At 36.8% G+C, this 23,470-nt stretch overlaps 1 protein-coding gene across 6 annotated transcripts in view; it reads left to right on the top strand.

Moving 5' to 3' along the window:
- Window positions 1-23,470, top strand: part of RGS7 (regulator of G protein signaling 7) — a 223,181-nt gene that overhangs the window by 89,547 nt on the left and 110,164 nt on the right. For all 6 annotated transcript variants that reach the window (XM_088524153.1, XM_088524156.1, XM_088524155.1 and 3 more), the window contains exon 2: window positions 1,162-1,258. In XM_088524153.1, coding sequence (XP_088380279.1) covers window positions 1,162-1,258 — 97 coding nt within the window. The remainder of the gene's footprint in view (window positions 1-1,161; window positions 1,259-23,470) is intronic.

Below are 23,470 nucleotides of genomic sequence, written 5' to 3'. Positions count from 1 at the left end.
CCACCTCTCTCTTTTCTGACTCTGTGCAACACCTCCCCCTGGGCAAAATTAATTTGCAGATATGGCTATTTAATGCCATATGTGTGGTGATCTGAGTGATGTGGCTTCAGCAAAAAAAAAAAAAATGATGATTGACAAAATTTTATCTGATGTTCACTTTCTTCCAGTGCCATTCAGCCGTAAACTTAATGGGGAACAGAGGGAAGACAGGACGGTGTTTGGAGACTTGTCAAATAATATAAAAGACAGGTCTTGCAAAGACCTGTTTTTTTTTTTTTTTAATGGAGGGTGTTGGTGCCTGAAGGAATGAAGAGTGGTGGTAGTACTTCATTCTATAAAATGGCATTTTATATTGAAGCTAGATATTTGGAGAAAGGTGGAAGTTGCCCAATGAGTATATTTTGGTCACGAAATGTGCAAGAATAAAAACTGGCCTTATCTGCTATTGCAACCAACTTTATTGCGTTCTATGGAACAGCTTGTTCACAGTTCACATGAAACTGAAAAAAACCTTTGCTCTGGGTTTGAATTTCAAAAGGTACAGAACAATTTACCCTGCAAAACTAAGGTGGAAAAAATAGCTAATACATGTGAAAGTACCAAAAAATATAATAAAAATATTTTAGACCTACTCACCCCATTGCTAATAAAAAATACTATGTTTCTGTCTCTACTGTTTCGAGGAATGCCAGATTGCACACCATGTTGTAGTTTCTTTTTCTTCCTGTTCTCAAAACAGCCGAAGCAGTTTTTGCTTTGAACTTAGAAACTCTTTAGCAGCCATTTTGAGAACTGTATCAGTCATGTAGAAGATAGTATGAATCTGTTTTGCTTTTATATTTGGCACAATACCAATAAAATAATCAAATGTGAAGTTTTATATTCAGCACTGATTTTTTAACTAGCACAAAATGAAACCCCTCTGTTCTGCCTCAGTATTTATTTCTCAAGAGCATAAACACTGGAGAATAATCATTGCTTTATAGTTGTCCATGAATTAAATATTTCATTTTTTTAATCTTGTTTATCAAAAATAGAAATTATTAATAGAAAAAAAAAAGTGGACCTATCATTCCAAGATTGATCTAGAAGTTCTTAGATTTTTTTTTAGGAAATAATTCTGGATTTTTTTTTCTTCCTTTTTTTTTTCTCTATGTTCAGATGGAAGACGTCATAGCCCGCATGCAAGATGAGAAAAATGGGATTCCTATTCGTACAGTGAAAAGTTTTCTTTCCAAGATCCCCAGTGTCTTTTCTGGTAAGAGTCAAAATAAATTTCATACTATCTTGAGCTACTTTCTACTTGATGTAAAGTGATGTTCAAAGATGCTTAACAGAGTGCTACGGGGAATCCAAAGTCATCTGATCTGGAGGACCCAATGACTATCCTTTGAATACTTCAATAATATAAATTTTTTGGCTAGTGAGGATATTTCTCACATTGGAGTGGGTTTTTAAGCAGATATTTTGGTACACTTAGTTAAACCAATAGCATTCTAATTTTACTCTAGAAGGTCAATTATCTGAAGATTGCAATATTTTTATTGTAGAGTTTCTGCATTTCAGATCTAATTTTAATGTTTTTTCATGGCAAGTATAATGAGTTAGGTCTATAGGACAGTATGTGAAAATAGAAGCTGGGATAGCAACTGTGTGAAAGGAAAATCATAGCTGCATTCTGCAGCTGACAGGATCTGTGGTTGAAGACCTTCTTTACAGCCTTTATAAGCTGCTCTTGTACTTAAATGTCTGCGCCCAGGAGCTGAGCTTCAGGTGCCTAGGGTGATTTGCAAGGAATCTGTGAACTTCGTAGCTTAAGAAATGCACAGAAATCTGTTAATTTATTTTAATTAACTGGTATAAATTGTATATTTGTTTATGTATTTGTATATAATTTTTGATATTTTTATATTTATATATATATTTATATGTGCATATATATGTATTTTATGCTACCAAAGACTATGGAGTTCCTTTCAAACAGATGCCATTTTTGAACCTGTACAAAAACAAATCTGTGAAGAATGGACCTTTATTTCACAAAAGTTAGTACAGCATGGCCTCCTATTATGTGATTAATATTAATTATTAATTATTTTTCTATGCCTTGTATTGTGTGCTGTGGATTCAAAATGGGGCAGACTACCATAATTTATCTTGCAGAAGAGATTATTTTCCAAAATGATTTATTGACTGGAATAGACAACATACAAAGTTGTGTTATAATACATATACATAAATATATGTACATAAATTTATATATATAATAAATGAATAAATATAATATATAAATCAATACATAGTATTCAGTGATGCAACAAGTTATTTAAATAATATGTATATATGTAAATAGTATGCACATGCAAACAGAAATGGGCATTAATTTCAACAACTTTAGGAAAGGAAAGACAAAACATAGCTGCAATCATTTTCTCCTTCTATGTTTTCTCTTTCAAATATTAGTTTTCACTACACTTGTCCCCACCAAAACAGTACAACTGACATTTTTTCTACTTCTTTCTATTTTTATCTGACAGCTGAAAGTCTGAACACATGACTTTGTAAAAAATAATTACTATTATATTTTTAATATTATAGTAATGTAATAATATTACGATAGTATATATTTATAATAATATATTTCTATATGTCTTTCATACTACTGATTCTAAAATAGTAAGCGAAAGACTATTTCACATATCATTGAGTTTTTAATACAGAATTACTGACCATATCCTTTCAAGGTTTGAATAGATTTTGAAGCAAAATCAGCGTGGAGAATAGTATCTGGGTCTAACCTTTTAATAGAATGCCTAGTAAATAGAATGGTGTGATTATATTATCTCATTTACTGAGTCATTCCTTAAATGTTTTTACAATAAAATATCTATGCAAAGAAATATTTCAACAACAGATAATTCTCTATAGGCTGTACACATTGCTGTACTTCAGAAGAACAAAAAAAAAAAAAACAGCAAGAGAAAGGTTGTTTCACCTTGTGTAATTCTGAAAAATATGTGAATTACGTAGTTCTAAACTTCATGTGCTCATAGAGAGCAAACACATTGCTTTCTATTGACACTTGTCACATTTGTTTTTAAGTGAGAACAAGTTCCTTGAATTCAAACTCACCATTTTTGTTTGATTTCTTTCCTAAAATCTTTCAAAAATAAATCACGTGTTTTAGACTGATTAAAATATGTTTAAAATAAGCTTGAAAACTATTTGATTAAAAAAAAACACCGATGTGTGCTAGTCTCTCTTCCTGTTTGTGTCAACGTTTAGGGGTGTATCAGATTGACTACAAGCAGCTATTTTTTCTATGGTGTGAACTCACTGGGGCTGGTGATTTGAAGACTCATTTGGACAGTAGCATTCAAGTCACCTGAGTTGAGGAGGTAAAATGGTTTATGAAAAAAACTCACACAGGGACTGAGCTCCCATCTGCCTTATGCCCATGTGCCACTTGTCTCTGGAAAGACAGAGGTACCAACGATGCTGCCCGCTTAACCGGGTTCTATATCTTGTTCTGCCAGAAAGGAAGATTTTCTCAGGTGGTTGCTAATATTAGTGATGTTAATAGTACTCATGTGAGTTTTTCTGCCTGATAAAATAACTTATAATAACTGTGGCAAACAGCTTAGTTAAAAAGTATATAACAGAAATGATGGGGAAAATTATATGTCTTAGTAAACAAATACTGAAGAGGGGAAAACATGTTTGCTAGCTTCAAATGGGATTCAGAATGGAAGAATCATTGAAGTGTGCCCTTGGGCTTGGACTATTTGCACTACTTGGACTGTACTGGTTTTTGCTTGTGCTGCCTGCAAACCTGTTGTGCTGGTCAGCAAACGTCTGTGGTGCGTTTTATTAGTGATGTGACAAATGAGAATAAACCGTAAACACCAGAGAATGCTTCTGCACTCTTAACTTATTGGGTCTGCTTTTATTACATTCAAAGCTTATTTTACACCAAGATCTTTATGATTCGCTCTCGCAGAACAGATATTCCACAGCCTCCATGCCAGCTATTTTTTATCAATTTCAGTCCAAACAGCTACTACAAGTGCCTTGTACTTTTTTGTAATAATTGCCTACTGACTCATCGTGACACCAGCTGACCGCCTTCTGGGGCCATTGCCACAATATGCTGCATGCCTTGAGGATTTCAGGCAAATGCTTTTCTGTAAGAGTCCCTGGCCTGTACGGAGCTTTGCTGAATCACCTCCTCCAGTCAGTGCTCATGAGGATAAGTACATTTAAGTCTTGGAATGGAGAGAAATTGTGCTATAGCAGATGGGCTTTGAAGCCGTGCTTCACCTCCAGCTGAGATGCATGCAATCTTACTTGCAATGAGGCTCAGAGTAGGTGCAACAATTAGATGAATATGCATGAGTGAGTGTCTTTGTAGAAAACAGGTTAATATACTTATGCACCCAGGTACACTACTGGCTGAGAACAGATTTGCTAGATTGTATTTTAGATCCTAACCAGTCACACATCTTCAGGCTCATCTTCCCATGTAGTCTGTGTAATGAGTGTTTCCCAGGAAACAGATGCAGCCTGCCAGTTGTATAGCAATATTCCATCATGGGAAGTTCTTCTCTGGGATTTCTTTGTGCAATATTTGTTATTTTTGGGTCATTTAACTTCTTTACTAGCTGCTGGGTCTTTTGATCATCTTTATTTTCTTTAAAAAAAAAAAGCAAACAGAGAGTATGGTGAGAATTGAAGTCAGACTGTGTAAAAAGAAGGCCAAGAATAAAATATGAATTCACATGAAATCTCATTGGAGAGAGGCTGCGTTCAGCAATGCTAATGGATAAGTGAAATAGACTATGCCATACATTGAAATGTTGGAAAGTTGAGTGAGTCTCATTTAGAATAACTGTTGTTTACTGTTTTATTGTGCAACAGAATGCAACTATTAGCTTTTCTTGAGTATTTGGTTTGATTTATTGGAGCATCTAGCATGAACTAGGCTGTTCCCATACTTCAGTGTAGTCTTTCCCAGATCACCACAGAGGCTGGTAACATATATGAGGGACTTAGTGACAGCACGGCTATATAAGAATTTATTGATAGATAGGACTAGTCAGCTATGAAGGTCTAGAGTCTTCCACAGACTTCTACTTGTATTCTTAATTTGAAGAGAAAGGAAGAAATTCACTGATAGGAAGCCAGAGACCAAGCAATGCACTTCCACATAGCTTGTGAATAAGTCCAGTATAAAATGAGGGCATTTCATGTAAGTTGGCAGTGTAAACTAAAAACTTTGTTATATCCTTCTCCATAATATGCTGTCTATGATGCTCTTCAAACTTAAAACTGGTCAGCAAGGCAAATTGCTTTTCAAAAAATGCATTGTTATAAATGTGCATCCTCTGCCGGAGCCTGAGATTTCTCTGAACCAGGCTGATTATATGTCAGCTGAACTCGAAGTTTCTTGAAAGAGGGACTGAGTCATAGTTTTTTTCAGTAACTTCGAGTGTATTATTACAAGTCTGGGCTTTTAAAGCTGTACTTGAATTTGTCAGTGCCATTGTTTCCTCTTGTTTTTCTTGGGAAATTTGAATGTTTGCCTTTTAATACCAACACTTGATTTTATTCCTTTCTGTAGATCCAAGTCAGTTTCTGTGATTAACGCTGAGGACCACAGTCATGGGCACTCAGTTTTCAGAAGACAAATGTTTAAAACAGTAGTTGATGGCTGGTTAGACTGCAGTGATGCAGGACTCCTCGTATGCCTACAATCTGTACTCTGAAGGTGAAGTCATAGTAGTGGTGTTCATCCGATATAGATTGTGGCTTTGATTTGAAAGTTTAAAGGCTCCAAAGAAAGAAAGTAGGCAGGAGAGGTTGCTCTTTCTGTGTGACTGTGCACTTTGTTTAACAAAAAAAAGGGCTTGCATTTTTTGTCTCCGTTTTTTTTAAATGTTTTGGAGGAGTGGAAAAGCCAGTTTATGTAGACATCATGCCAGTCAACAGGAATAACTATGTGAAAATTGTCGTGTGCATTCTTTACCAACACTGATTAGAGCATTAGAAATAAAAGGAAGGCAATTTGCCTGGGATATGGTTCACCATTAAGCCTGTAAATAGATTTAAAAAAAATGTTTGAAATAATGAATTTGTGGAGCCTGACATATGAATCATAGGGATTAGAAGGAACTCTAAAATATCATCTTTACTTTTGCTATGGAAAGACAGCAGAGTTTTGCTGTTCACTTCGTTCTAAAACAGAAAGAAGCATTTGGAGTTTACGCATAAGGCACTGCAATAATTGAGGTTTTTTGTGTGTGTGCATGTTTTGAGGATGGTTATTATAAGTACTGAAAGCTTCATTAGCTAATCAGAACATGGATATTTGATTAAGACAGAGATACAGACATAGTGGCGTTATATGGTCATTATAGCCTGACTGGTATTGGAGTATAAATCTTCAAAATGTATAGTACTTGGCTATGTTTGATGGTGGGGAAAAATAAGTACAATCTCTGAAGCATGTGCCGCCTGAGTGGGCTGTAAGCATGCGGGAGGGACGGTGGTTTTTTTCCTTTTATTGAAGAAAAAGAGGTAAGACAAATGTGTGATAAGTGTAAGTTCAGTTAAAGAATACGTGCAGAGATAGAATTAAAAAATGCCCAATAAAGCGTGTTCTGCATAACTGGTTGTTACTGGTTGTTTCTGGTGAGTGATTGATGAGTAGTTAACTAATATTAAACAGTTGATACTTGGATATGTTGCTTTGCATGCCCAGAAATCCCAGAAAGTTTAAGGGAAGCTTGCAGAGAGATGACATTAGATCCCTAATGAAGTTGTTTAATGTGTAACAGCACATCCTCTGAAATGCAAAGGAGCTGCAACAATGATAGGAGGAGATGGGTAGAAGGATGGCATGTAACACTGGAGGTAGATGAAAGGATTCAATTACCTTTTCCAAGAAAATATACGCGTGAGGTCTTTAGTTCTTTCTCATTTCCAGACTTAAGGCTGATGTTGTGCCTTTGGTGCATAGCTGCTGCATTTACACCTTCACAGAAAATGTATTCTGATCTCATGAATTGGGTCCTGTTGTTATTTGCTCTTTTTCTCCTGATCTCAGTACATACCTGAGAAATCTGTAAAATAATGAGATGTTGCACTTTGAATGGTGAATGTGTTCATGTCATTGTTAATTACCGATCTTTATTTACGCACTGCTGGTATTCTTGGTAAAAAACAAACAAACAAAAAAACACACACACACACAAACCCAGAACATTTGTGTTTAAACGCTAAAAAATCCCCCTTAAAAGAGGGGCAGCAGTCTCAGTACATGGGTCAGAGATCCTGAGAGACCCCAGAGGAAAGCACTGTCATGATAGCTAGTCTCACCCACAAATTTAGGTGGGTGAGCCCAAGAATGAATCACAGAAGCTGCCTGCAACAACAGTATTGCTATATAGAGAAAGGCAGCAAAAAAATAAAGAGCAGTGGGAATTGAATGACTCAGGAGACTAGTAAGAAAAAAAGTGTGTTTCATCTGTCATTAGTTTTGATCTTGGCCAGCTGAGCAATGATAGAAAGTTGTTAGCATCTGATTTGGTGATGTATGTGAAATAAGTTGATAGATTTATCCACTTCAGTATTGGAGATTACCTACCTCAGAGGATAATAGAAAGAAATATACTTGGATTGACAGAAAAGATGCAAAGTATAACACCTCAGTGCTCTAGTGCCTTTGAGGCAAAGTGATATTGTATTATATATATGCATAAGGATATGGGAAAATTCCTTATTCATACCTTTTCCAGGATAAATTAACTATGTGGGGGAAGCCAGGATCCCCATCTCTCAAGTCCTGATGGACTATTTCTTTTCTAATTCAGTGTCTCCAGTGCTGTTTCAGTGACAGGAATCCTACATTCTTTTTCTCTCCATTCCTTCATTTCCTTTTCTTCATTCTTCTTCATTCGCCTACAGGTATAATTTAATGATAGAATCTTTGCTGTATTTGCTAAGCCGAATCAGCCTCACGTAAGTCTACACAATTTCATTATTCACAAACAAAACCTTCAGTGCTGCAACTGTGCAAGCTCCCTGCCCTGATTAGCTACCAATGTAAAGGTTTTGATGAAAAGTTTTATGCCAGCACGGCAGTGACAGAAGCCAGCCCATGTCCTCTGCTTTGCAGGTTCAGAGGGGGAGAGATGGCCAAGAAGTTGCCAATTTATAGTTTCGCTTTTCAAAGCAGAATATTTGAGAACGTTGAGTTAATAATCCTACATCCCAAACTGCTAGCTGGCTGAAGAATAAGGGATGTGCTATCTTGACGTGCTTCACTACCTTGAAGTAGTGAGATAACTGATCAGTGAGTGGTGTTTTGTATGTTCTACCGTTTAAGCTACCAAAATGAGTATTTCGGTGGTCTCTGTATGCCTTCACCTCACAATTCTTGTTTCTATTTATTTGTCTGTCTGCCTTGACCTCATCGCTAGGATTGTAAATGTGGCCATGTGTTAATCTCTGAACTTTAATAAGTTCCTGACAAATTTTAAAATTTTCAGAATGCAAAAGGGTTTTCATTGGTTCTTTTAAGCAAAAGAATGGAATTCTCACATAAAAGTTCTTGTTCCTTACTAATGAAACAACAAAAACAATTGTTCTTATGTTTGTCTTTCAGTTCAGTGGTGATTGCCATTGGAAGCTTTTATAAAAGAGAAGAAAATATAGTAGTGAGAGCCTGAGACAATTTTGCAAACTTTTTCTAGAATAATATATCCTATAAAGCCATTGAGAAGTCCTTTAAACTAATCTTTGTACAAAAAGAGACATCATTAATGTCAGTTTTCTTAAAGCCAGTAGATAGAAAAGTTTGTTTTCACACACAATTACAAAAGAAATAGGTCCAGATGTCATGCATTGATGGGCAAAATATCTGAAAAATTGTTCTCTTGTGAGGAGAAAGACTGTCCCTCTTTTCTTTTGCTGCACCTCCCTCATGTACAGGAGAAGAACTATGTAGCTGAAGATGATGAAATGAAGTCCGTGCTGAACGTTAGGAATAGGAGAATGTGAAGTGTATCCTGTTCCAGGATATGCTTGGTAGATATTCTCTGGAAATTGTCCCAGAATTGAACATTTACAGAAAGACAAGAATAAAAGCCCTGTCTAGTTGCAGATTCAGAACCCTTGAATCTGAAAACCTTCCATTGTATTGCCAAAAATCAACACCTTGCTCATAATAGTGATTTTGTGTGAGTATAATGCAATGCTAAAGATGGGAGGATATTTTCCTAGGATTTGATCTTGAATATATGGCCAGAGCGGAGTGGAATAGCTACAGGCAATATCTCCATAGAAGCCTGTAATTAGGCATGTTCTATATTCATTTTATAAATAGCTACAATAGATATAATTACAATTACACTGTGGAGTACACTTTGAAAAATATGCAACCTCATACTTTATAACATTTTATGTTGTTTGGTAGCATGTTTTTTGTTGAATGATAAATATTTGATACATGCTTGTGGGATGCAATATAGATATTTGATAGGAGTTGCTAGTACTGAGTACAAATTATCCAGTAATCCTGCTAATCTAAATTCTTTTTAAAGAATGTATTTTTAATTGCTGTTTCCTTTATGCTTTTTAGATGATACAAATACATCTAGGATAGTAGTCCCCTATTGCTGTTAAATGACTGATGTTTCTTACTGACTTTTAAATCTACCATTATAAAGTGACTTGAAATTTTAAAATGAATACGTACATGCAAAGAGAAGGTAGAGCTGCATTTGCAGATTTCAAACTGCCATTTTTACAGCCATATAAATATAGCTGGCCAGCAGTGAAAATAAACTAATTGAAATCGTTTCCTGGAAAATACATTTGTTACACAAGAAATCAAGGTAGTGGTTTACAAGATGATTTGTGATATAGTTTCTAAATCTGTTTTCAGCTATATAGATATATATAAAAAAGAGACTTTGGCATTGCAGTTGCATCAGTTCAGACTTGTCTTGGCAAAAGGATGGCAAGGAATAAATTCTAATAATTCTATTTGTATTTTGATATTACTGCTAGAGCTACAAAATTTGTCTACTCATTTTGTGTGGTGCCCTTATCAAAGAATGTATGTACAGAAGCACTTTATAATAACAAATATTGCAATAACTTTGGGATTTGGGGGGCTGGGGGGTGTTAGGAGGACTGAAGACTATGCATTTATTTGGCTATGTATTGTGTATGAATTATTCTTTGCATGAAATATGATCCTGATTGTCTAATTTTAATATGGGATGTTCAAGTGAACTGCACTAAATCTAACTTTAATAGTGTGAATCTGGACTGTTTAGTTTTTTTTCCTGAGAAATTGCCTGAGATGTGCTTATATGAGTGTTTTATCAGCTTGGACATGCTTGTTAAATTAATTGAGCATGATACAGCCTGAGCAGTCTATTTGATCTTTGTAGTGTAACTGCATGCATGAAGTCTATTTGTGAAAGATGATGGATATTTGTGGTGTTAGACAGAAAAAATGAGTAACATCTGAGTTTCTTAGTTGAAATATGGATTATTTTTTCTCAAAAAAATGCAGGCATAAATTTAAACCCTGACATATAGATGGCTATTGAATCAATATTGCTGTTTGGAGATAATGCAACTTAGAAATAAGTTACAATTTTCTTGGTGGAAATTAACACTGGAGTAGGAAACCGAATGTCATGCTAAATTCTCCGTGATTCAACAGTCATCATATTTATCTAAAATCTTCCAAATTTCTGTAGAAACATGATTTTACAGGAGCTAAGGTAGCTGTGCAGATTCATAGTCCGAGCAGTGCTCACCTGGCACTCTTGAGCGACAGAACCTTTGGTCAAAATAGTGTGTGGCATTTAAATTCAGTGTGCCTCATGACAAATATATACCACATGGCTTATTGCCATGAGTTACTGCAGCCCTGCACACTCTCTCTTTCATTTTTTCTTCTGTGGCAATGTGAAACACCTTTCCAATCACTTGGATATTCTCTTCCAGAATGCTCCATAGCAGTGCCATGCCGTGTGTGCCAGATTGAATGAAACAAATAATGAAAACAAATAATTTAAGTCTTGCTTAAAAGAAACAGAACATTTTTAACGTTCAGAGATACAAGTTAGATCTTTTAATGTGTTCATCTACTATGACAAACGAATTCCATTACATAATTATATAGAATATCATGTAGTTCCATATCCTCTAGGTACATCTGAGTGGTTTATTATTTTTTTTTTTTTCCTTTTTCCCGCTGGGAACCTTCAGCATAACTAAAAGGTCAAATTCAACTCTCTGTTACCTGTACAGTCGTTTTGTTTCCAACTTTTGCCCACTCGTGTGTGTGTGCTGCTTCATTACCTTCAAATGAATCAGTTTACATAATTAGAATTTCACTACCATACCAGAGTAGCAGAGTGTAAGATAATCTTTCTCTTAGCTACATTGCTTCTAAAGAGTTGTCAAAGTGAAAATAAGAAGTTACTGACAGCATCTAGTTATTATTTTGAAAAACATAAATGGAGATTTTGTGTAGGAAATCCATTTTTCCATTTCTCACAGTAACTGCTAAGAGGACATCCTTTAATGAGTTTGTAGTTTTAGGTGTTCAATTAAGAGAACAGTTTTGAGCAAATGTTAAGGATATATATTTTTTTCTGTTTTCCTGTCAGACCAAAGACAAAGCAGGGTAAGAGCTCACAGTATCACAACACAAAAAGCATCAGGTGCTGGATAACGTATGATGGGGCTCCTGAAAATCAGAGCACCAGGCAGAGCTGTTGCAACCGTTGACCTGGGAAGGTAGGAGGTGCAGTTTGGCTGTATGAAATAGAGTGAAACAACTAAGAACTCTTTGGAAAAACAGGTAGAAGATCCACAGAAATTGCTTACAAGGTCCTCTGTGTTTGGCCAAAAGAAGGGGACAAAGAAACTATAGGGATCACTGCAAGCACTGAGGAACTGAGAATTGAGCAGTGGGCTCAAACTGCTTGGGAAGCACCAAGAATATAGGAAAGAAAAAGCGAAGAGAAAATTGCCAATAACGTTAGCATTAACCTCCCCCCTGCCACACATACATATTTTGTAATATCATACTTTTGATTACAAAACCTTCTACTGCTTGAGTGTGGGAGTTGGCAAGTGGGACTGATGAGTGTTTAATGAATATTTCACTGTCAGAATAATGTAATATCAGTGAGAAATTTGAATCGTTGCTGAGAATTTGGTTCCATTGTATCATATGGAAAACATCAGGCACTGAAATATTTGCAATAACAATCCAGTCACCTTAGCTCTTCACAAAACTTTTTACTTTTTGAAGGATATTAAAAAAAGGCTTTGAAAATAATAATTAAAAAACCCTATTTTTTAAAGTTTTTGTTTTTGTTTCAAGTATAATATGTACCATTTCTTGCCACCAAAGAGTCTGTAAACTTCTGGGCTGCAACAGCTAGATAGACAGTTTTGATATGGAGTAAAACAGAAATATATGTGCAGTTTAGATATTTAAATACACCTGCTTACATCTCAATCAAGCCATAAATGCATGCAAATACTCCTTTTATGCACTTAATTGTAGCAAATCACCTGGAAGTTAGACACTTAAAACTGCTGCACAGCTTTCAAATATGGGTTCTGAATATATAACAAGTTTGTGAAAAATACTGAGAAAAGCTGCACAGGTTCTAAAAGTGATAGATAATTAGGTTTAATTTTTCTTTCTCTTCAGAGCCAAATACCAAATTATTGTGTGCACATGGTGATGACATTCATGCCAGCACCCCATGTGTTTTTCTGATGCAAGAATTTTTCTGTTTAAGCTTTTATAATATGAGACAGCTAAAAATAAAATGGAAATAACTTATTTCTTTTTGCCTCTATGTCCAGACTATCTTCTTATAAATACCTGCAGATCTTAGTCAAAATAAATCTGAAGTAAAATGTCCAGTTCTTTCCCCTAAACTACTACTTCCCCCTGCCCTTATGTCTGGAACAGGAAATATTATATGCATAGAGAAAAGGCCGTGGGGCAAACCTGCCCGTTAACGACTTGTTTACATCAATTCCACATTCTGCTTTTCTTCCCAGTCCTTGATCCTCTCCTGATTTTCTTAATTGCTGCCATCAGTAATCATCTCAGGTTGAACTCCTCTTGCTTCCTTGCTCTTCAGAGAAAATACTTTTATATCTCTTCTCTCTTGTTTCTCACTTGTTTCCACAGTAGTAGGATTTTTGTGTTCTTACTATCTGAACTGGGTGGGTGTTTTTAAACAACTTTATCTAGTCCTTTCTTATTCTGTGAAGGCTTCTATTCAAAAGATCAAATCAGAATTCTGTCTTAATGAGGGGTGGAGGTGGAGTGACTCATATCTTTTGGTTTTGTGCCAGGGGTCAGGTACCATTTTACATAAATACTTAGGCCTTGTGTGGTACTTCTTTTTTTTTTTTTTTTTCCCCCAGGCTGTAGATAGAGCATCTACAAAATGATCACAGGTTCTAAAATGAGAAGCCGCAAAGATATCGTTACCACGATGAGCATTTTCAGACAGATCCTAGTGGCTCTGCTCCTGCTCTGGGCTGGCCGCTGGGGACGGGACACGATGTTACTGCAGTTCCATGCGGTGCTGCAGAGCCCAGGGAAACGTGAGGAGGGAATCCTGGCCACCGCCTGGGCTCCGGGCTGCAGAGCTGCTTGTGTGCGCAGGCTGCCCCCCTCCCTCCTTATGTCCTCCCGTCCTCTCTCTGAAAAAGGATGTAGCAGAACTAGAGAAGGTTCAGAGATCAGCAAGGCCTTTGGAGCCTTGTGGAGCACTGTCAAACTTCAGAAGTGATTAACTCCTATGCTAGAGCATCTGAAGCAGAAAAAGGGACAACTGAAGAGGTTGAAATCATAAGGCCTTTGAGATTATAAACCACATAGAAAGAATGAATAGGTATCAATCGTTCTCTTTCTCTTCCAATGCAAAACTTGAGGGCATCATCTGAACGTAGGAGTCAGGTTCAAAGCAAAGCTGAGGTATTTCACAAATAGACTGATTAAATGATGAAATTCCTAAAGGAGGTTTCTGAAGGACATTGTGCATGGTAGATATTTGCTTGGGCTCAAGAGTAGACCAGCTTGCTGGTGGAAGATAAATCTGTTGTTTTATACATTTAGCAATTTTCAGTGTTTTTTTCAGGAAGCCCTTGAACTAAAAATAATTGGAGATTGGAATAGTACTATAAGGATGTATTGCTTATGTTTGTCATAGGCATCTGCATTTGGTCTCCCCCATGAAACAGAATGTGGGGCCGTATAGTTGTTTGTTCTGCCCTTGAGAGGCCCTTTCAACATTTACCTTATTCAACATGTGACCAGAGGAAGCTCATGTCTGTCTACACTGTAGAGAGCAGCCTGAGAGATGATGTAAAGCCAGCAGGGCTCAGTCAGCTTATCTACTAATGGGAACGGTCTAGTGCCTGCCATTTGGTGAGAACTGAGCCGTCCTCCACTGCTGACTGTCTTCACCAAGCACAGTTTATTGCTGGGGAATACACATGGCATGGAGACAGGGATCACATCACAGCTAAGCGTGACTGGGCAATGCTACTCTGTGGAGGCCTCGCCAGGTGTGCTCCATCTATCACCCTGCACACCTTAATGAAAGTCATGATGCTACCAGCCTAGGAGGAACTTACTTCTGATTTCCCTCACAGGAGTCAGTTCTTCCATAATGATAAAAAAAATCACTCTTGAGAAACATTAGCTATTATACTGCTCAGAACTAGATAACTGAGTTTGAGCTAAAAGCAGTGGGAAGGAGAAATTTAAGTAGTAGAAGTGGCCAATAAGAAGCAGACCAATGGACAGATGCCGACTCCTGCAGAGATGACTACAGTGGACTGGCACAGGGTTGTGCTTTTCTGGGCAGAAAAGAAAACAAGGATACCTTTTGTCTCTCTGTGGTTCTTTAAATTGCTGTTTTTAATTTAACAATTCTACAAGCATACTGTTTTTGTAAAGTGATGTTCTGTGAATCTTGTGTTTTTGAGCTTCTGTCTGTGTTGGTCACTCACATGGTCACTCATGTGCTTCTGAGAAAAGTGATCTCATGAGCTTTGCTCTCCACTTTCCTCAGACATGTTTTGAGTGTCAAAATCCCCAAACAAATGTTTTTGCCCTCATCTCTGCCTCCTGGCATGTAGCGAGGACTGCGAGGATTGCTAGAAAAGAATAATTTTGTTTAAATATCTGAATTTCTTCCCTGTTATTATGTTGGTCTGAAATTCTACCAGCCTTCTAGAGAAGTGAGTAGACTTTGCATACATTTAGCAGCCACACGAGGTAATACTCCAGGAAGCTACTCCTTTGGCAGCATACTAAATTCTAGATCCAAATCTGTAAGCGCTTAGTCTCTTCTCCCTTGAAAGGTTTCTGCTCGTCACTTTCAAAAGTAGTTGCTCATTGCAGTACATTTCCAAAAAGACCATTATATTACTCTATTAAATATTCTCAAGCTACTGGATATATTTAAATTCTATACCCTGGGACCTTTGAGGTTATGTTAAAGCAAACCACCCAAACTACATTGTAATGCTTTAGTGTTGTAGTACACTACAGTGTTTTGAGGATGCACTTGCAATGACATTCTCATTTGCTTGAGTACAGTGGAAGATGTGGACTGGATAAAAATCTCTTGATAACAAAAGCGGTGAAACCATTGACAGCTGACTTAAGAACTCATCAAGCTGCTGATGAAAGCCTCTGTGGTACAGCAGTACACATAAGTAATGACTATTAAACACTTTCTCAAATCTTCTTTGTAAAATTAAGTGTGGAAGAGGGATTTCAAAACATAGATTTTCAATGGTTTATGAATGTACAAGAACTGGGAATGGCTCAGCAAACTTAGACTTTAGGAGACCTGAGTTCAGCTCCCTGTTTATAATAATGGGTATCTCTTAGTAATTAATACAGCAGTTACTCCTGCTTGCAAAGCATAAACATTTCAAAAGGAGAAAAGACTTTTTTTGCTGCTTTTTACACTTTGAAAGAAGAAGCTTGTCTCCTCTGGTGAAGCACTCAAAAACAGTAATTCTTTAGGGTATGTGAATATTGCATAGAGTAGGTTTGTCTGAAAAAGAGAGCACACAAATCAGAATGATAGCACATACAATCAGTTACATCAATTCAGTGTGTGCAAAATATTTTTGTTTTTTTTTTTACTTAATGCAGTAGCATGCAACTCCCTCCTGCACAGCTGTAAGTTATGAAGATTGGCTAATGATAAAAGAAATCCTACTGAAATTCTACTTCCCAGTAGAATGTTTTGTGGCAAGAAGGTAGCATCCGAGATATTTCAGCAGCTCCTGTTCGCACAAATCTGCAGAAAAACATTTTCAGATTTTGTATGTTGTTCTGCAGCAGCTGTAATATAAGATAAATAATTCAGAGGGAATTGGAAGAGCAAGTGAGCTGTTAAGACTTCTATGATGTAGATAAAATACATGGGTTATGCTGCAAAGGACATTGTGTTATTCAAGCAGGATTTAGGGGTGAAATCTTGATTTGTGTAGTGCTTACGTGAAGGCTTTTGGCAGGCATCATGTCCCCAAACTCTGGGCCACTTAAAGGGCCAATAATTGAGGCTGCCATTCCAGAAAACACATGGAAAATTACAGCAATTCACAGGGTAAGGCACTTGTCGAAAGTAGGTGGAGGAATACAGCTTGTCTCACATTTTTCTGTAAATCTTAAAAATACAGTTCCTCATTTTTAAATAGGAAAAAATAAAAAATAAAAGTGAGATGTCCACCGTTCTCCTCCCCATTCTCTTTCTTGGCCTGCATGCAGTGGAGGGACAGGGAACACTGCTTCAACAAGCAGCGGAATCCTGTTGAATTACTGAGCAGCTCCTGTTCAGCACCATCAGACCAACATGAAGGCAGCATGTGTATCAGTTTGCTGGTCTAAAATATTTCATGTGAAATGGGGTCATGTTCAGGGTACCACTCATAAATTACCTCTGCAATGTCTTACATGAGTTCTATAAAGTAATCCCAATTAGTAAAACTCTCTTTTATTCTAAGAGATGATGTGCTATGTTTAATCCAAACAGTCACAAAATTGGTTTTGGTTTTGGACTGATAAAGCTATCCTTTTTGATGATGTTTAAGCCTTTTATTTCTATCATTAATGATGGCATAGAAAATAGAGCTAAAATTAAAAATAAATCTGAAGAGCTTTGCACAGAGAAATCTATATTAAAATGTAATTATATGTTAGGCAGAGAAAAAAATAAATCCTGTATGGCAACTGATGAACTGTGAAACACATTACATTGTGGAATGCTAAAAGCTAGAGGAATAGCGCTTTAGAGTAATATTGAAAGGGGGAATAAAGCGAACATCAAATCCCTTTTAAAGTGTACTTCTAGTAGGGTCAGAATAAATTGTTGGGTAGCAAATTTAAAGTAGCACAATAACTTGAAGATCTCACGCAACAAACAGATGACTTGCCTTTTAGGAAAGAGAATGGATTCCTGAGCTTTCAGTTATAAGAAAGGAGTGTACAAGAATCCTGGACAAGAATTGAATTAGGAAAACAAGTTAGCAGAGTTAAAACTTTTTCATGAGAGAAGAAATGGCATTACTAGGCTTTACTTGTTTGGAAGGCTCCAAACTCCCTGGCAATATTTCATTTTTCTGGCCAAAATTATAGAATGTTTTTGGAAACAAAATCTGTCTGGTTTATTTGGAGACAATATTGATTAATTTATAGATCACATAGGAGAAGCCTTCTTAGGAGCGCATAAATTGCTTAATATAGAATGAACAATAACTTCTTGTGGAAGCATCAGAATTTCTGAGGGAAGATATGCCTTAATGGGAAGAGGAGGGAATAGTGTGATGTGAGCTTTGATGGGCTTCACTGTCATAAATTAGAATACTGGTCACCCAGGACAAGGTGGGTTTTTTTAGACTTTGTTTGCCTTTGTTCTCTGTGTTAGTCTTAAATAGATTGTAAGAAAGACTGATTTCCTTAAATTGTTTTGGAAAAAGAAATCATCATGTACATGCAATTACCCATGTGTGCTTATATGTGAAAATGCATTTTTCTGATTAATATCAGCTGAAAAGAAAAAAAAAAAATCACTGCCTGACAACTGAAAAAAATTGAATGGAAATTTCCTCCCAGTTTTATTTTCCAAGGAAAGACAGAAAGCAAAATAAAGCGAGAGAGTGAAATAGTAATTTAGTGCTATCTGTATTACATCCGTTTTAAATCAAATCCTCTTCTTAGTTGTGGCCTCTGTTTTAAGTGTCTTTGTCACATACATGTGTATCTTTAGTTATAAAAGGTAAACTCTCTAATACATGGTCAGTGTGATGTTCTTTCGACAAAGCTGCAGACCCTACCTGTTTAGTCCACTCTGTCAAACGTAGGCATCTGTATTTGCCAGATCTTTACACTCAGTTCATTACTAATGGCAACCAAGAGAGAAACTGTATTATCCCTACTCAAAAATGAACTGTCAACACAGATGTAGATGTACCAAGAGATACAGAAGGGCTAGGAAGAAGAAAAGTACAAAGGTGACCCTTGAAGCAGCTGAAATAATGCTTAGATTTCTGCCACAGTGACTCCAGAATGCCACTTAATTTAAATGATAGTTCAAGATTCAACATGATGAGCTAAAGCACGGAAGAAAATTGAAGGCTGGCACAGCAGACAAGGCCTCCCCCTTTTCCTTTTGCTGGCTTCCTCCTCTGACCGCAACCACAGAAAGGTTTGCAATTAAGATCAACAACATACAGCTGTTGACCTGCCTTCCTAGATTTTGGGTCTTGCTAAATTTTCACTGGCATTTCATTGACATCCTGTCTAATGAAATCAAATTTTAAAGTCTTCTTTAACAAAAGTTTGAAAAGTGGAAGGACAAAGAAGGAGCCAGAGAGTGATATTCTTTTCATGGTTGAGAATCTACAATCTTCCATAGAAGACACCAGGTACCAATAAAGATGATTTAATAATCAAAGATTCATTTGGGGGTAAAGGGAGTCACTGAATGTAAATGCTATTTTTTCTACCCAAACATAGCATTTAATTCAGACACACACACACACACTCTCCACCCCCCCCCCAAAAAAAAAAAAAGGTGAGAAAGGGAGAATGAATGGATTACAAGCAGCATTTCCAAATTAGCTACTACAGATATATAAACAAGTAAGGTGGAATGTATAGCAAAAAGAAAAATGGAATCTATTACTTGTGTTGTTTGTAGTGGATGTCCTCAATCAGCTGAAACTCTGCTGAGAGGAACATATCTGCCAAATAAAAAAGAGATGATAGCTCTGTCTCTCAGATCTAGCAAAGATTTGCATCAGCATTGAAAACTTTGCTGGAACTATCTTTTCTGTTATTTTGGGAAGTTAAAAAGTTCCTGCTGATGTTATTAAAAAATAAAAAGTACTTTTGATCTATGTTTAGTATTAACTCGGCAAGAAGGAAGCAGAGACAGAGAAACTAAAAATAACAAACTGTTTTAAAGCAGGAGTGGTTTATATATATATATATATATACTGGACATTTTTAGATGAATCTGAAAGTATGTATTTTTATTACCCATTACTGTTTCCATTTTCTCCTCAGGCTAACTACAATACTCAGTCTTTCTTTCTTATGATACTAATAGAATAGATTTGTTTAAGGATTTATATGTAGACTTAAAATTGTTAAATACCTTTAACAGGCAGAGAGGCTTTAGTAAAATCAGTATGGAATTAACTGGATCTTTCCCTACTGAGAGCCTAACAAAAGCACCACAGAAAGTTAGGTATACGATTCAGCCCAGATACATGAGGTCATCTCTCAGGGTCTCTTAGAAAGAAATCTAGTTTTCATGATGATGGGTAAAGAGGCTGAAAATACTGATAAAGAGCAAATGAGATAGCACCCAGCATGGACAGGGCTGCTCACAGCCAAAGGCCGGAGGGAAAGGGCCAGCGCTGCTGCCCAGAAGAGGCTCCTTCGGCAGCGGTGCTGGAGGCACCGGTAGGATCTGGGCTTTGGCTTGTGTTCTGCAAAACCATTTTCTCTTTTTCTGCATGGTTCCTCCCTGCAGTCTGTGATTGTGGGGATTTATTAACGATGTCATGCTTAGCGTCAGAGGACACAAATTGTCCTTTAATAAGCATGCATAGCTGAAAATAAGTCCTTTTTGCAAGCTGCTTTGTCTATTAAGCAGGCTGAGTGTATTTAGCACTTTGAAAAACAAAAAGGAAATGTGGCAGGAGATGAAGTACAAGGGAAGAGTGACCGATATTATATACCTGCTATATTTTTCTCATGACCTTTCCATCTGGCAGATGTGCAAGGTAATAAATGTTTATAGCACAACGTGGAAAGAAATGAAGCCTGAAGCTAAGCTGGTTTCACTGCTCAGATGTTCATTTTATATTCCCTTTCACTAGCGTAAGAAACAAACAAACAAAAAGTGGCAAAATACTGTAATAAAAGTAAATTTTATGCAAAGCAGAATCAACACTTGACTGATTAGGACAGTATTTGTCTGCAGCATATTTAAAAACGAGTATAGAAAAGACTGAGTAGTTGGTGTGAACTCAGCACAGGCTCTGTTTTGAACTGAAATGAGTCAAACATTACTACTCAAAATGCTATCTTAAAAAAAAGCAAAACTGAAAAGTACATTTTGAAAATAGTGATACAATTAAGGAGTAAGACACAGGAAAACATGTGTTAGTGTGAGATAACGCACAGCTCCGGGGCATTGTTACCTAGGAAGCATGTTATCTTGCAATACCGAAACCTTTGGAGAGTATTATGTGATTAATAAAATGGCAACCTGCATACAGAAAAAAAGAATTAGCTACAGGAGGCAGCTGTTTAGTTGCAGTGGTTAAGCCAGTACCTATTAACAGCCAAGTACTATATTTATAAGAAGAAAAATTATTATGGGCAGGCAGGACTTGAAATGATAATACAAATATATAGTCATTTGCAACATGTATTAAGCCTAAAAGAGTGGGAAAGCCGTTTTTTAAGAAAAACGTCTTTTTGGTTGCCCTAGCTGACATTCGCAGTCAAAAAAAGATACCATCTAAGCTGTAATGACAAACATCATTGTTTTATGCTTTAGAGCACAAACTTACTTCCAAATGTTTTCAAATTCCTTATTTAAAAGGAAGAAGTCTAATGAGCCTCTTAAAACCCCTCTTTCCTTTATGAGAGAAGGAAGATGTGATGTATTAAAAACAAACACAAACACAACAAAACCAAAGCACAAACAAACAAAAACACAACAAAAGCGAAAGACTTTTGCCTCATCCCCAGACTGCAGTGCAGAAAGTAAGACAAGTTTTTATGTGAAAATCAAAAACAAGCCCAATGTGGTTAGGAGTCCTGAACTGAGCATGTTCAATTTACACCTTATGTGTGTGTTTCCTGTATCTTTTAAGACTTTCCTAAATAAATGGACTGAGATGGTTTCATTATTAAAGATATCTTCGGAAGAGCTGGTTCAGCATTATATAAAATATTAAGACAAAATTTTGCCCATTTGAAATAACATGAAAATTTGCCTGTCATTCTTAAGTAAACATCTATTTAGTATTTTGGATGCACTATTCCTACCTTTGGTAACTGCACAAAAAGAAAGAAAGAAAGAAAACCACCTTCAGTCTTTCAGGCTGTGTCAATGGCATTTTCATATCCTAGTGCTCATGACTGGGACTGGAATTAAATCTGGTGGACTTTCTTCATTGACTCGGCTATCCCTTTGTGGCAACAGGGTATCTGTTTAGCCCCTCCTGTCTGCTCCAAGAGCTGTAAAATGAACCATTTCTTCTTTGGAGGAGTCCTAGAGGAATTAATATTAGTAACATTCTTTCAGATACTGTTGTGGAAGGTTAAATTGTTTTCGGTACTGAAGGAATCATTTGTTGGGCACTCCATTGCTTTTATTTCTTTAGGAGATAACTCATCTTGGACAAATTGTGTCTTCCTGGACAAATTGAACATCATAGCCTATTTCCATCACGGAAAGGATTTTTTGGCCTAACCACTCGTTAATGGTTGTTCTTCTGACAATTCCTGCCCTTGTGCCAAATGCACTTGCAGGAGCAAAGTGCCCTTAGCAGTCAAAACCAAAACAACAGCACATCCTTATACCAGCAAGTCTTTCAGGAGCCCCGTTTTTTTGTATATGCATATGTACATATATATGTGTATATTTATTTTCAGACTGTTTCCTTATGGCATCTGAGGTGCCCCCTGTCCTTTTCTCACCAAATCTGTCCCTCTTCCAGGCTTCCTTGCAAGGCAGAGGAGAGTGTGCGGGTGCTCACTCGCAGGCAGGCCAACACTCCTTGGTTTGTCTAGAACTAGTGGCTTCAATTCCTTTACCACTAAGCAATGCCACTTGAGCAATGATGTCAGTTATATTGTGCAAACTGCTGAAGACTCACAGACCACCTTCTCTAATTCATTTCAGGACAGAAACGTAACGTCTGTTTTGCTCTTATGAGACAAACATTCTTCTGGATTTTCTTGGAACCCCTATGTCCTTTTGTGAAGGCATAAAGGCATCCTCAACCGGCATAGCTCTCTGATGAAGGGAGGGACCAATCATCACATTTCTCAGTGCTTGCGAGGCAGTAGTGGTTCATGTCAAAGTAGCTTGGATTCTACCCCTCTGTACATTGTAAGAGTGATATGGTCTTTTTTGAAGCTTGGCTGCTTCAGTTCCCTTAGATATAGAAAGGTGTTTGATAGGCATTCTAGCCTACTACTCAACAACACTAAGAAATAGAGCCTTTTTTTTTTTTTTTCTCTCCACATATCTATGAAGTAATGAGGTCTATTTGTGGAGGAACGGGTGGCTCTAGTGTCACTTAGGGATTTTACAGGAGTAGCAAAGTTTCAGTTGACTGTACAGTGCTATATAGTAAAGTTCTTTTTATGCTGGAAGAAAAACACCTCTGGATCCTTACGGCTTCAATATCATTTTGTGTGCCTACAGATCTAGGAAAGAATAAAAAGGCATTTAGTATCTTAACAACTTTTGAATCACACTTAGTTTTCTATGATTCTCAGCATATGTCATGGTTTAGAAAGATGTGAGAGAGATTTCTGTATTTCAGTCAACTACTACCTGAAACATTTTCACTGACTGTAATGGAGTTACTTTGGCCTGCTCCATTGCCACTGAAGCAGAGATTTTCTTTTGTAATTTCTCTTTGAAATACACAGAAGACCTGAGTCAAAACTGCCAGAATTTTGAGCAAGTTCAATCTTATTCCTCTTGTCAAAAAGAACATCTTTTAGAAACTAAACACCGAAGTTTCCAGTTGTTTGCATTCTGACTATATAGTTCACAGTCTATCACAGTCAGATATACTAGGACAGAAGCTGTGATTTTACAGATTTATCACTTCAGTGATATTGGCT

The sequence above is a fragment of the Tinamus guttatus genome, unplaced genomic scaffold (genome assembly GCF_059628265.1).
Source record: "Tinamus guttatus ecotype Peru unplaced genomic scaffold, ASM5962826v1 Tinamus_guttatus_pri_ptg000208l, whole genome shotgun sequence".
NCBI classification, from domain to species: domain Eukaryota; kingdom Metazoa; phylum Chordata; class Aves; order Tinamiformes; family Tinamidae; genus Tinamus; species Tinamus guttatus.
The sequence above is the reverse complement of the archived record's forward strand: the minus strand, read 5'-3'. Positions and strand labels throughout refer to the sequence as shown.